Source organism: Lepisma saccharinum, chromosome 7 (assembly GCF_977018435.1).
Source record: "Lepisma saccharinum chromosome 7, izLepSacc3.1, whole genome shotgun sequence".
Classification (NCBI taxonomy): Eukaryota; Metazoa; Arthropoda; class Insecta; order Zygentoma; family Lepismatidae; genus Lepisma; species Lepisma saccharinum.
Genome location: NC_139235.1, coordinates 92,644,355 through 92,660,125, shown reverse-complemented (window position 1 = coordinate 92,660,125; position 15,771 = coordinate 92,644,355). Strand labels below are relative to the sequence as shown.

The 15,771-nt window shown below is 39.4% G+C and overlaps 1 protein-coding gene across 6 annotated transcripts in view; it reads right to left on the bottom strand.

The window, feature by feature from the left end:
• Positions 1–15,771, bottom strand: part of Sarm (sterile alpha and armadillo motif) — a 247,392-nt gene that overhangs the window by 211,369 nt on the left and 20,252 nt on the right. The window contains exon 1 of one of the 6 annotated variants that reach the window (XM_083125638.1): positions 7,637–7,738. The exons of the other annotated variants lie outside the window; for them this stretch is intronic. Coding sequence (XP_082981764.1) covers positions 7,637–7,723 — 87 coding nt within the window. The 5' untranslated portion in view covers positions 7,724–7,738. Of the gene's footprint in view, positions 1–7,636; positions 7,739–15,771 lie in introns of those variants that run through there. 6 annotated transcript variants of the gene reach the window in all.

Below are 15,771 nucleotides of genomic sequence, written 5' to 3'. Positions count from 1 at the left end.
TAAAACATTTGAAGAGCGAGAGGATTTTTTTCGCCGTTCAACCCTGGAGCCTGAAACAAGCAATAAATAAGTAAGGTGTGCCCGCCCAGTTCTTAACAACGTGGCGCTAATGGCCACATTTAATTGCCGCCATTTTGTCCAGTTCGACCGTCGCGCCAAAAAGAGGCGTGTGCGTGTGATTGGCGTTCGCAAGTGCCTGCGAAGTGAAGCTCGTTATCTCAGGAATTGATTACAAGCGTCATGCAATGCGCATATTACCTTCTGCTGCTCCCACGATCAATTTACAGATAAAAATGCAATTTTCTTTCCTCTCCTCTCCTTCCATGTTCCGGGAAAAGGAGTTTTGTTCGATGTGCAATTAAGTGTTTTGCAAAGTCGCTAATTTGCGCTCCGAAGTGACACCCAGTCACGTTATGTGTCTCTTCTTCGTCTCGTCTTTTCATTCAAGGTTTGTTTCAAGTTTGTTTGTTTTAGGGGCGGTACCGAGACGATACAGGACCTGCCAGAACCTCGTCTCGTGAATGAGTAAACAATTCTCGTTCTCGATCTCGTTCCGATAGACGAACCAAACCAAGGCCTTGGCTCAGCTGTATTAGTTAAATCACTGCTTTAGTGGAAAGAACAGAGTTGCCACCCTTGGAATAAGTGACAATGTTGCCAACTATAGTACATTATCCTTCACTTATGGATCTGTGACGATATGTTGATTTGGATGGTTGATTTGGTGTTTTAAGTCCACATTATGCACAGTAAGGCTAATCGGGACTGGACCTACAGTTTAAAGTGGGATCCGAACCACTATGTTCCTCCACCGGGTATCGAACCCGAGATCCCTTGATTACAAGGCGACGACGCTGCCACTGCGCTCTGTGACGATATGTTGACAGTAACATTTGTTAAAGCTTTCTTATCTGCATATTCTATTTATTATCTGCATATGCACAAACGCCACTTACATTTACCAGGAGTGCCCACAAGGGGGAGATTTTTCAAAATTTTGGGAGGGGATTTTCACCTTAGAATAATATAAAATTCAACATGCATATATTTTTCTAAAACATGTAAACAAAAGTTTATACCTTGCTATCATGATGCAATTTGTGTGATAAGGCGGTTGGGAGGAGGTACCAGACCAGACTATATTTTCTTTGTAATTAATTGACTTTAGCCGGTTCCAAGTCACTTTTGCTACTAGGTGCACCATATTTAATCCGTTAGATGAAAGAAGAGGAAGAATTTAAGGGGACAATCAAGTAAAGTGTTCAGTCGAGCTGAAAAAGTGACTTTGAGTAATAGGATAGTACTGTTGTTGAGTTGACATGCTGTTGTAATGAAATACTTAATGAGGTTTATGGTATGATCTGGAGGTTAACTTCCCGAGACGTTACTCAAAAGTTGGATCGATGTGTCCCCCACCATAGATTATTCTGCTTATCTTGTCTTGTGGCATTGGTTTTGACGCGTCTTACAATTATTCCGGCACTGTAAAGACCTAAAGAGCAACATAATTCCCATAGTTTTTAGTTCATTTGCATTATATTATATTCTATATTTTCAATTCATGAAGCTCTCGTTGATAAAACAAAGATGATAAACAGAGTGATGGACAATTTGCCTGATAATACTTATCCTACTCTACGCCCTTCAAGTATAAATTCATGTGAAATGGAAACAATTTACCAACACTACAAATACATTTACTACGGAAAATGTACGAATTTATAATGTGAATGGAAATCTGTAAGTTTTCAGGTGACAAAAGAAAATTGAAAGAATAAGATATGTTGACTGCCTAATTTGGCTTATTCTTTTATTTTGTAGTGCCTTCTCAATCATTTGGTTCCATCATTGCTGGTGCCTATTTTAGAAAAGGTTGTTAACTCCTATCAATCCACCTCTGTTCTATGTGAAACATCGTAGTTTGTTATTTAGTTAGTATTGTCTAAAAACATAAGTATGCAGTATGCACTTCATTTTGCCTAAAATCCTACATATTGTGGGAAAACCTTCGTAATTGATATCAAATTGTGATTCCGGACGAGAACAGACATGAACGTTGACAAATTTCCTAAGAGCTTGACGATTTCACAACAGACAGCAGGGCCAAGCATTCAGGACAAGTGATTTTTCTTCATCCACGTTTCGACACAGCTGTGGCTCGTGTTATTAGATTAAAATCTGCTACCTGATCCGCATGAGTAAACCTGGTGTTAATGGATTATAAATGGTCATGGATATTTATTGCCATCTAGCGGCCAAATGTAGAAACAATCAGTAACATCGTCCCGATAAGGGGCGAATTGCTCGATCACAGAAGGCGATAGATGTTTCTGTCTTTCTTTTCTTCTTTGCGGCTACTGGGAGAGTAATGGCCGATGGGTTATCGTTGTTCTCGATTGAAAATAAAGAGGTTCGGCTACCGTACTTATAAGGAGAGCTGACTTTCTGGCACTACCATCACGACCAAATGCAGTTGTTAAGAGGTTTCTGAATAATTCATGCCTCGAAACTTTCTTTAATGTGAAAATTATCGTTTGACTTCGCTCATAACGCCAGAATTGGGTGTAATTTTGTTTCGTATAGGCTCTAATTTTCAGAGAAAAGTCGAGCAAGTTTTTTCCGTCCTTACACTCTGCCTTCTTAAAAGTATTGTTGTAATCAGCAATGCTGGAAAACAGCGTGTAGCGGTCATATCTCAGGAAATGTCTGAAGTGTAAAGATAAAATTTGATCAAATGGACATGTCTAAAAAAAAAGATTAAAGCGAGCGTATGTTTTATTTCATTTTCACCTATTTATGCTTGCTTAATATTTCCTGGTACTATCCTTCCGATTTTGCTGCCAGCTGTATTCTTCACAGTTTGGTTTATATTAGGGATGTGCCGAAGCCGATTACAGATGTATGAAAATCGGCAGAAATTGACATATCGGCATCGGTATCGGAATCGGCAAAAATCCGATATTTAAACCGGTACAGATTATACTAGAGTTTTACCTTCTAACAAGTTTTCTATTCTAGTTTTGTAAGATTTATTGAAAATTTGATTATGATTCGTCATTATTGTAGAGTTTTTGTAATAAAATTATTGCAAACTCTCATTCAGAGGATCAACCTAACTCAAAATCGGAAATAAAACAGTACATTGCTGAACCAGGATCTGCTGTTGTATTGGAAATTGAAAAATGAGTATTCAAACCTGAAGCAAGTGCTGAGAAAATACTTGGGCATACCTGCTGCATCATTATTCAGTGATTGAGTGTTCAGTGTTGCTGAACATATTTGCGATAAGAGAAGAAGTAGGTTACTTCCTGAAGTGCTTCCAAATCTCGTATTTCTGAAGTTGAATCTGGAAGAACAGGAATTCATTTTGCATTTCAAAGAACTGCTTGTGTACTAATGTTAAATCTCTAGGTTCACATAACCTTTTGTAGATGCAAATGTACATTTCGCATCTCTTGAGAATATATATATATATATATATATATATATATATATATACATACATATGATATGCAATAGAAATGTACATAGCACATTTATTTTTGTCATGCAGAAAATAACATCAAATTTCTGTTTAATAATCTTATGTATCGGAATCGGTTAAATTATCGGTGAGTACATCGGCATCGGTAAATTTTCAGCTTCGTCACATATATTTAAGTTTTTATAATAAATATTAATAAATAAACATTTGCCCTTAATTTTTGGACTTGTTTACTTGAAGAAAGCTTCAGATTTTCGATATACGACTTCTTCATCGTATCCACTAACCCGTTTCGCCTGGCGTTTGAGAAAACAGCGCAATCGAGCGATTAAGTTGTACAGCTAGGGACACTTGACGTGAATGAAAACGTTACATAATTTCTCCCCATTTGGCGAGGGGTGCTTCCCGACCTCGACGCCCAAATAATGGGTGGTGGAACGGAAGGCCCTGCCCACAGATGCCTGGCACTCTGTTATTAGGACGTGGCTGCAACGCAAAAATTACCAGTGTGTGTCGCATGATTTATTATCAAGGTCGGAGACACATGTGCAAAGCGAATGAATGTTAAGTAAACGTTCTCCAGGAACTTTTAAGAACTAATTACGGTGTCGGGTACTCCAAATATCGCGACTTACTAAATATGGAGGAGACAAGGCATTTTCCAATGGTAAATTGCGTAGTTCTGTCGGAGCCTCGCCCATATCAGATTTGAAGGTCGTCCGCTTTTAACCAGGGGGTCCTGGGTTCGACTTCGCGGCGGTTCAGTAAGTCCATGAGAATTAACTTGTGGTAGGAATGCCTTTTTATTCTCGTCTAGATCTATAAAACAATTTTTTAACACTTTACGTCGTGCTGTATATATGGGTTTCAGCAAGATGATGCGCCATCTCATTATACGAAAGTTGTAGGTGACTCCTTTACAAATCTTTTCCCCCAATTGTTGGAGCGGACGTGAAAGATCTCGGGTTTTGGGCTACAAGGTGTCCTAATGCAACACCGATGGTAACGGTGATACGTAGCAAAAGAGGTGCGGTTTTGAAGTGATGAAGAACACTTAGTGGTGTGGATTTCTACTATTTTGGATTTCCTAGACGAACCAAACGACTTGTGGAGTTACTCACTTCCTTAATCAGTGACGACGACGGAATGGGGATGCCCTCACCTTCTCTCCCCCGCCAACGGAAAGAAAACTTAACATAGCCCGAACCGACTCTGTAAACGCCAAATGTAACTTCACTACAATTAATAATAACAAAAGCAGCCATGGAGAGGAGCCAGCTAGCACTCCTGCACCACAGGACTTTACACATTTGGATCGTACGAAATCGAGAATACTGTCATATAAATATTTCACACTCAGTTTGATGATAATTTTGCATTTGATTTTACTTCTTTTAACAACAACAACAAAAAAATCCCATTAGCGTCACCAGAAACTTTCTTCGGTATAAAAGTTATTACGTAGCAGTAATTATATTAACAATAGTATTACAATGAATACATGACATTATTATACTCTTATTAATATATCATTATTCTTATTGGAGAGCGGTGGTCTAGTCTGCGAGATGTCTGACTTATATGCGGGAGACCCTGATTCGATTCTCAGGTGAGTGACTAAGGTGGGAAATTTTCCGGCCTTCTCCCTACATCAAGCGTCTCTGGGGTTACCCAACCTCAAGTAAATGGGTACCTGGGGCAACCCCGAGGACTAAAGGCGGCCGGAGCTTAATAAAATGGCCTAGATCGAGAATGTGCCTTTGGTACAGTGCAATGTGCACCGGGAATTTCCCTTTACATTTTATTATTCTTACTAGTAGTCATGGTCTTATATAAGGGGAAGTTTTAACGGGTCCAAACTCCTCCATGTTAAACCAATTGTGGAATCAAATAAACATTTCAAAATTGGCCAAAACACTACGCTAGTTGGAAGGTTTTGAAAGTTTACAAAAAAAAACAAAAGTAGATTCTTAAAAATAAAAGCCGAACTCTAATAACGTTAAGTGTGAAAACCATATTGTTATTGTGAAGATATTTCATATCAAACTTGTACAGGGTGTATCAGAAGTCCCTTACCACTCCTTGTAAAATCCGAAATGATGTATTTTCATGGAATTTAATATGGGCGATACAAAATAGGCCTAGGGGGACACCTTTTGGAGTATGTCACGGGGACGGCCGCCATCTTGGTTCCGCCATCTTGAATTCAACTTTTTTAATTTAAAATGATAGGTGGGTCATGTGAAAAATGAACATAGGCTAGAATTTCGTCAGAATGTCAAATCTGAAATCATATTTCATGTAACTTCATTTGGTGAAAAGTTATTGGCAACTGAAAGTGATGTTTACCTGTTACAGAATGTGCTCCACATGTTGTCCGTGCTGGGCAATGAACGTGTGCAGACGCTTCTCCAAATACCTTCCAATGTCTGTGGACACCGAGCAAGGTATCCTAAATTTGCTCAAAGGCAAAGACGAAAATCACGAATTTTCACACCATACACCATAGCCTTAACGTGTCCCCAAAGGTAGAAAGAAGTCCATTGGAGTTAGGTCTGGTGATCGAGCAGGCCATTCAACTGGCCCACGTCGACCAATCCATGCCCCAGGAAATTATTCACCCGGGTACTGACGCACCTGGACGCCATAATGGGGAGACGCACAATCTTGTTGAAAAACCTGGGAAATGTGCCATCTTCAGACATCAGAGCTGGCAGTATCTGTTCCTGTAGCATCCACAGGTATCGTTCCGCATTTAAATTTCCTTGAATGAAAAAAGGACCGATTATCCGTGTTCCCCATATGTCTGCCCACACCATAATTTTGCCTGGATCGGTCATTTTGGAGGGATCTGTCCATGCGGGGTTGTCATGCGACCAATAGCGCATGTCTTGCCTATTCACCTCCCCATTTACGTAGAAAATCGCTTCATCGGAATGGAGTATCTGTATAGCGACGTTTGGATTTATCCGTAATTGCGCGATAGCCCACTCGCAAAACTGCACGCGGCGATCTGGATCGTCCTCGGAGAGCTGGTGCTGCATTTGCACTTCATACGGATGCCACTTGTGCCTCTGTAGCACCCTGTACACTGAACTGTGACTCATAGCACATTGCATTGTTATACGACGTGTGCTTCGCTGCAGTGACGTCGAGAAGGAGGCCAGCACTGCCGTAGCTGTTACTTCATCCGTGACTGTCCGCAGTCATCCACTACGCGGTCTGTCCAAAACCGTGCCCGTCTCCTCGAATTTGGTTAATAACTGTGCCACTGCAACAGGTGACACAGGTTGAAATCGGCAGCCACTGCACGGGCACTTCTCCCACCCCACAGTTTGACGATCTGGATGCGTTCCTCAGTTGTTAACGGCATGGTTCAGCACCTGCAACAAACAGGTAAACATCACTTTCAGTTGCCAATAACTTTTCACCAAATGAAGTTACATGAAATCTAATTTCAGATTTGACATCCTGACGAAATTCTAGCCTATGGTCATTTTTCACATGACCCACCTATCATTTTAAATTAAAAAGTTGAATTCAAGATGGCGGAACCAAGATGGCGGCCGTCCCCGTGACATACTCCAAAAGGTGTCCCCCTAGGCCTATTTTGTATGGCCCATATCAAATTCCATGAAAATACATCACTGCGGATTTTTCAAGGGGTGGTAAGGGACTTCTGATATACCCTGTACTTAAATCCCAATTGTTGAGAGAGAAAATTTTATTGGTTACGATTTAAAATTATACTAGTGGTAGTAGTAGTTGCTGTTGTTTTCCAAATTTCAAACCATTAATACAAAAATAATGCATGTTTCATTCTCATATTTCGGTATAACTTTTACGCTCCTCAATCAAAACGAAATCTTAAGAAGTTTTGAGGAAAAAATTTATGTACGGAGTTTATGTTATGTGGCTTCTCACATACAAAAATTGCTTTTAAGATTTTGAAACTTCTCTCGTGGAACACTCGTTCTTTGGGTTACGTGGTAGAATGTGCACACCAAGTTCTGTTAAAATGTAAATTTCCAGGGAGGGGCTCAGCAGTTCAATCTCCCTCACTGCTGATTCAACATTCAAAAGATCTAGAATTAATTACATATTTCATTAATTCCATTAATTAAATATTAGCAGATAATTCCATGTACTTACCTCTGCGTGTTTTCCCGCAGCGGAACAGCAAACAGTACCCATCGCACTGTTGCCAGGTCTACAAGCACCTTCTCTTTCTTCCCGCATACGATAAATCACTATTTGAACACAATCGGAAATTGTATTCCAAAGCTTTCACAACGTCAAAGGCGACTATGCTGTTGAATTTCACGTGTCCACGAGATCACATCAGTCCAGACACCAAAAAAATAGCTAAAATGTCAAAAATTGTACTCGCGGTGCAGGCGCAAAAATGTTACTTCACAAAATCCCTTTCAGTGGAGACATCTTCAGTGCAGCAGTCGAACTGCACGTCTATGTGCATTTTCTGGGGCATTGTTTTTGGCACAGCGGAAAGATCTGAAAAAGGAAACGGATGTCGAAGAGACATGATGGACGCGAAAATGAGCGTGGGATGTCCGAATTAAGCTCGAATAGACTGGGGTTAACGGAATAAAGAGTGGTGGAAGAAATGGGAAGCGTTAAAAGTTGGATGCATGTCGGCGACAGATGCTGTCGATTGTTTTGATTGCTTAAAAACTATTCAAAACGCAGTTTCTTCATATGAATCAAGTTACATGCAGACAGATTGGGAAAGCACGATTTGTCCTGCATCAGCGAAAAATCCCTTGACACAGAAAAACGATTCTAACTCTGTGATGAGAGATTTTTCTGATTTCAATTGTTTGCCCTACATCTCTGGATTCCTGCTTGGGAAGGAACACATAAATTCCAAAGAGTTAGCTATGTCGAAACGTGATGCACTGAAACGCAAAATTATGTGTAGCGTGGGGCGCATAAATATTACCACGCAAATTGTCCACCGCCATATTCATCCACATTGCTTCGCGCATTCCGAGGTTCAAGAATTGAAACAAATGACCAAGGAAACAAATTACAACCTCTGCCACGATCAGTGCAATGTCATATAGATACACGTAAAATATAACATAAAAATAATGAAAATAGTGATGGACAATTTGCGTGGCAATATTTATGCATCTCATTGTTCGCACACAGTGACAATCGCTACTCTCATTGACCCTCTCTCTTATGCATTTATTTTATTTGAATGCACAACCCACATTGAACGTGGAACGAAATGAATGTACAAGCCGATGGACGATATTTAAAAGTTACTGCCAAATCTATCTTATCGAGGCATGTTGATTTAAGTTTACCTTATGCACAGATTTTGCTAGTCAAGACTGAACCTAGTCTCGAATTTTAGATAAGAATATTTCGTCCAATGGCATCATCATTCTTTCAAAGCTCCTGAGATTTTTTGTGTAAATCACCAGGCATTCTGCCCAGTGCCGGATCTACAAAGATTGGGCACCCGCAAAATATTACCAAAGGCCCCCTTTACCTACCTACCTTTACACACACACATATCAGGCTCCTTGATGGCGCAGTGGTAGCGTCGTCGCCTTGTAATCAAGGGGTCCCGGGTTCGATACCCGGTGGCGGCACATAGTGGTTCGGATCCCACTTTAAACTGTAGGTCCAATCCCGATTAGTCTTACTGTGCATAAAGTGGACTTAAACACCAAATCAATCAATCAACACACATATAAAATATAATGTATGCGTGTGTGTGTGTGATTATTGATCTCATGTTGACACAGTCACATATAAGGGCCTAGAGAGTGATTCCAAAGTCCCTTAACACACCCTATAAAACGTAAATGGGTTAGGCTGGGTACAATTGGTCATGATTGAAACAGGTTAGGTTTAGGGGGAACCACATTGTTGTGTTCCAATCAGACGTCCGCCATATTGGTGGCCGCCATATAGAATTCAACTATTTTTTTAAAATGGGAAGGTGGGATCTCAGAGAGCGTGATGTGATATATACATATTATGACACTGTTTTCTTACACCTGGAAAATGATACATTTGTTACAATCATGCAGTATTTACGTTTTTCTGATTAAAGAATGAAAAATAGGTTGACGAAATCTTCACCCCTGCATTTCTCGTGAAATTCTAGTCTGATTTGATTATAGTCGGACTGCCACGCGGAAAACAACGGGTGCGTGATCTTAGGTTGGAATTATTTCGGCTTTGTCCCCGCATAATGCAGCTCTAGGACCCACCCAGCCTCAAATCAAATTGTACCGGGAGGGGGGGGGGGCTAAATGCGGCCGCAACGTGGTACTGATCACATCACCTCCAAGATTGCCGACATCGAAAACATGAGGGGCCCACATAACCTAAACGTGCCTTCATATGCACAGGAAACTTTACATTTACCTGTATATATTGTATTCGCTTCTGTACCCCAGAGTACCTACGTTTAGTTTTTAAAAAAGCATATACGAACCCTCTACTATGGCCGAGGGCCCCCAAAAGGCTTACTTGTTTACGGGCCCCCCGGCACAGCGGGGTTTTGCGGATTGTAGATCCGGCACTGCCCCCTTCCCCACTCCTTCCCTTCTATTTTCTTTTCTGGGACCGAACTACTGATATGTACAGTGGGACGCATAAGTATTACCAAGCAAATTATTCATCACAACTCCTCCTTGTTTTACGCAATGAGAGCTTCAAGAACTTACACAAAACACCAAATAAGCTGTTTCCAACCTTTACACCAGCATATGTAAAATTCCAGCCCTTAAAAACACGTAGGACTCAAGAAAAAAGTCAAGAAAATGGCTGTGGATAATTTTCCGAGCAATACTTGTGCATCCCAGTGTACCTCCGCCGGTAATCGAAACAGAGTAAAAGTATAGTTCAATTCATTTTACAAGTCAATATTTCGAACCTAGTTTTAACGTGATGAATTACACAAGTAACTGTGTTAATATCTATCTATTTTGGTTACTTTACGTCGCTCTTCTGCCTCTTGGGTTATTCGCGACGTAATTGTAAACAAAGGCATGTTGCATTCCTATTGTTAATTCTTTACGCAGTAGTGTTGTGATTTATTGAATTAAAATTTTTGGGTGCGTCGGCACTTTAGGCCATTTTACACCCTTCAATGTATATGGGAAAATGTCCCCTTAATTAAAATTCTTACTTAAACATTTAATAGAAGAGGTGTAAAAAGCACCTTGGGGAAAATTAAAAGTGCAAGGTTGTAAAAGAATCTGCACAAGACAAACACAACATATTAAGAAGTAAGAATAAACAAAAAGCTCTCTCACAGACTCTGCAAAAAAGGTAAAAACGTTTGATAAAACTCGGTCGTCGTCTCACAACAGGGATAACAAACTGTTCAGAAGATTAAAAATCTACCTGAGGAAAGCATATTCGGTACATTCAACAAGAATATACCGAATACTTAAAATAACGTTACAACACATTAGAGGGTCCAGCTCTTGCAGCAAGTGACCATTGGTTAGACGACTGTGTCCAATACGCAGTCGAGTGAGAATAACTTCTTCTCGACGAGAGGGAAGGAACGCGATGCACTTATGGTGGACATAATAGCGTGAAGCTTGTTCCCCGTTACCGCATCCCACTTTTCCTGCCAAGTGTCAAGAAGGCAAAACTAAAATCATTCTGCAAGTCCCTAGCATAGTACATGAGTATTACCGTGCAAATTGACCATGACTATTATCATTAATGTTTCTCTTACATCTTAATGGTTTTTAAGCGATGGATTTTTATGTACGCTGGTGCAGAAGTTGTCAGCTTGTTTTGAGTTTTCTTTTAATTCTTGAAGCTTCTATTGGGTCAAATAAAGTGCACGATCATGGTGATGGACAATTTGCACGGTAATACTCATGGATCCCACTGTACCTACTTATTCACTACAGTAGCATAGTAATAAGCACTATATGCCTAAGCGTAAGATTCCTGCGGAACAGCCGATATCGGAATTAACCAATAGGGCTTCCGTCAAGTCACGTGCATTTGTTTACATCGACTTCATTCTTACAGAGGATAAAGAATAGAATCAATTTTAAAGTGTAGTCCGGGTTTCCATTGTCCTATCCGAGCTTTAGGGGGACTTAAAACAATCTTTTTGCCCTGAGCATTTTGGGATAAAATGAGAAGTTTTATTTTATCTGGAAGTTCGAGTAACACATGCGTCAATTTAACAACGCCTATTCCACGTAAAGAAAGAAAAAATCGATTTCAGAGGAAAAAGAGCCTCGCAGATCATGCGTATAAGTATGACTCATTTTTTCCAGGGTTCTCTCACACATTCAGAGAAGTAATACATGAACCTACACGATCATAAGAAACCCGTCTATTTCCCAGAGTTCCACGCGACCTGACCCGGTGCGCAAACAGGCTGGCGACCATGGGTCACTGTCTTCCCGTCGTCCCACGCGAGCAGCGCAGGGAGCGTGGTATGGTCTGTGGAGAGATGCAAAGATATGCAGAAACGAGTCATCAAGCCTTCTGCCAGTCCGCGATCCGTTAGGGCCCCCTGTTGAGGGAGGGACAATTCAGTTAATCACCAATCCGCACTGTGAACGAAATTCGGTAACTTCCGCCTGGCATTAAAAAAAATCGTGTTAGGTTATCAACCGCATAAGGTTTGTCCAGTCACGGACATAGGCGCAACCCAAAATATCCAGGTTTATTACAATTTACAAGTTATATTTTGTTAATCTCCTGAGACCTGAGAACTGTAAGAGATATAATGGTGGATGCTACGGGACAGAACACTTTTCTTAACCCCAAAGTTCAGCCTCAGGTTCGATTCTGTCCCCCTAAGTTGGCAACAACCAAGATGTGCCCGTGACTGTACTAATAGATTCATATAACAAGAGGCCTCCCCGATGGCATAGTGGTAACGTCGTCGCAGTGTAATCAAGGTGTTCCGAGTTCGATACTAGGTGGAGGCACATATATTCCACGATAAAGTATGAAAAAGCATACATAACGGAAATACTATGATTATTTTCCAATGTCCGAAACAGATCCTATTTATGTTCAATGTTGGATATCCAGTTATGGGTCAGTTCTAGCTATGTATTGGATATCTAGAATGGATGTGTCTTTGATATCCCATTTTGGACAAGATTTAGATGTTTTGGATATCCAGAATTGGATGTATTTTCGATATCCCGTTTTGGACAAGATCTAGATATGTTTTGGATATCCAGAATTGGATGTCTTTTGGATATCCAGTTTTGGACAAGATCTGGAGACCTATTAAATATTTGTCATTCATTCATAATTATCCGTACCAAACCAACCAGACCATAAGAGACAATAAAATGAAAATAAAATTAGTATTTTGTACTCTTAATCGCAACTATGACGATGGAATATGCGTATGAATGCACAATCTCTAGCTTCTGATAATATTACACTAACTCTTAAAATGAAAAGACAAGACGAAACTACTGCCTTGTTCTGAAACTATTTTCATAATTGTCTCAACACATGAGTGTCGATTTTGCTCAACTCGTTGGTATCGATATATAATTAATGCCGTTCTTAAATCTATTTATAGCAATTTGTTTTCTTCTATTAATCTTGACGAATAACAATAACATAACTGTCGTAGATAAAATTCGTTGAGAATAAAAGTAAATAAAAAATCTTGGTTACAATAATATTTTCAAATAGCCTACTCAATAAGGGCATTCCAGCGTAATGTTAGTGACATTTGCAGGGGTGCCCACAGGCCGGAATTATGGCGCAGGCTGCGCCAACGAGAGTTTTTTGGGGGGATTTTTTTCCCAACATTTATATATTTTCCCAAAATATTTGTAAAAATTTTACACCTTAAATGCACCATATTTAATCCATTAGATGAAGAAAATAAAGTGTTTAAGGGTATTATCGAAGGGAAGGGGGGAGAGAAATTTCCAACTCTTACATATTAGGCCTTAATTGACACGTGTGATGGGGGGGTTCTGAATTAATGTTGTGGGGGACAGTATCTAACTCTAGGTCTTAGATTATGGCGGGTATTTCAGTTAGAGGGAGATTGTGCATCCAATTCTTGTGTATATATTACTATTGTCTTAGACTGTTGCGGAAATTCTGGTGTGGAGACTGAGAATTATTTTTTTGGAGGAGGCAATATCCACTCTTCAATATCAACAGTAAGTCTAAAATTGGTATGGAAATTTTGGTGGTGAATATTAAATTTAAAGGAGGAGAAAGGAAGCTATTGATAGAGTGTTAAATATTAGATTGTCAAGGGATTCTGTAGTGGAGAGACAGTTCGAACATTAAATTTTGGAGACTATTTAGCGATATGGTATCCACAAGTTTTCGACCCCGAACGTTCCAAAAAGAAGCTAGAAAAGACTAAATATCTCGGGATCCTAAGAAAGTGTTAACACCCCATTAAATTAATATTCTTGAAAGTCTGCAAAGAAATGGATGTAAAAATTTTCTTGCTCGCAATATTGTTTTGCGGAATGCGTGTTTGGCGCTTTACTGAGGCGAATGTGAAATTTTTTATTGTAGCTGCATTAGAAGGTCAACTCACAAACTTTATATTAATATTTACATAATTTAATTTACTACGTTGTGCTAGCTTTAGGATTTTTTAAAAATCTAACAATTAAAAAATATGATTTAACACGATATTTCATTCAAATAGACATCACTTATTACGTATTCATCTAAACTATTTTTGGGGGATTATGATGAACGATTTTAGGGGCGGTCTTTAGTGATGAGCACTTCTGTTTAGGAGGGGTAGATCAAGTATAGTGTTCAGTAAAGCTAAGAGAAATTTACTTTCGGTAGACACGCTGTCGTAATAAAATACTTTGTGGGGATTACGATATGGTTTGATATGATTTGGGGGGGGACGCATGACATGATTTTTGGGGTGTGCGCCATTGACCTTGGGGAGATGGGCACCCCTGGACATTTCGCACAAAATGTGAGAGTCTAGACATGAGATTGGATTGAAATATTCATAATGAACTGATTTCATAGAATTGTGAAGTACTTTGTGATGTCTGCTAACAAATGAAAAAAAAAACATTGAATATGACATAGCCTGAACACATTAACGAAATGTGTTACGGGTGTGACGCTTTAAAAATGTGGCAAAGTTTGACTTCATTTGTCTGTGAAGCATACAGGCTAGGCTGTACAGATGCTAGTAATTTTTGATGGTAAATATGTAAATTGCATTCACAAACATTTAAAACTTAATGCAATTAAAAATAATAATTTTCAAATGAATTAATTTTATTTACATGGAGTAGGACCACTTTTCGTGGAATGCCCTAATATAGTTCAGACTTAGTTTTATCAGTTCAAAATTACTACAATTTTACAACTTTCATTATTGAATATTTGAAACACTTTTAATATGTATGTATTATACATATATGACGTTATAATTTGAATTTTTACGTCGTAAAGGAAATTCAAATTTTAGCAGCTGAGCAAAAGAATTTCCATTTTATGTAATAAATATATCATGCATGTAATGAAATCGGAATGTGAACCAAATTTTGACTGAGGTGAAAGAAAAACGGACGAACGACAATGAAACATGAAACAAAACAAAGCGTAGGAACGAAACAAACTCTCGATCTCGGGAACATTATAACCGGAATTATTAGAACTATTGTGAACTGTATATTGTATCCTAACATGCAGTAAGCTTTACGTGTATAACTTCTAACACAGAAGTTGTAATACAAACCTCTTGATTTCGTGAAACATTAGTTCCTTTCGCTTTTCACACTTAGTGAACACGGAACACTAATTTCACGAGAACAGCATATGCAAACACGAACACGTACAAAACATTTCAACGAACTTCTCCCCTTGCACTCAATTAATCTAGTTGAAGACAATTGAAGAACGAAATATGTGTAACCTTGGAATACCGACAGCACCAGTCGCTTGCACCCTGTAGGACGAGGAAGGTAGGTTAAAGTACGATTTTCAGGTAAAATACCACCAAAAAAGACACAAACCAGGACACCGCAGATGGAATCGCACAAGTGTGGGTGCGATACTAAAACCCCCTCAAGTGACACATTCGTAAACAAGACGCGATGTTGCCAAGTTTGTGGCTGATTAGGCTATTTGCTTGCTTCGTCATTGCACCATCTCAAACTCGGAGGATAAATAAACGACAAGGTTACAGCATCAGGAAAGATGTAAGAGATTATATCGTTTCCGAACATTACTTGCCAAGGCTGGAAGGTAGAGGATTAACGATCTGGCAACAGTGTTGGACGTAG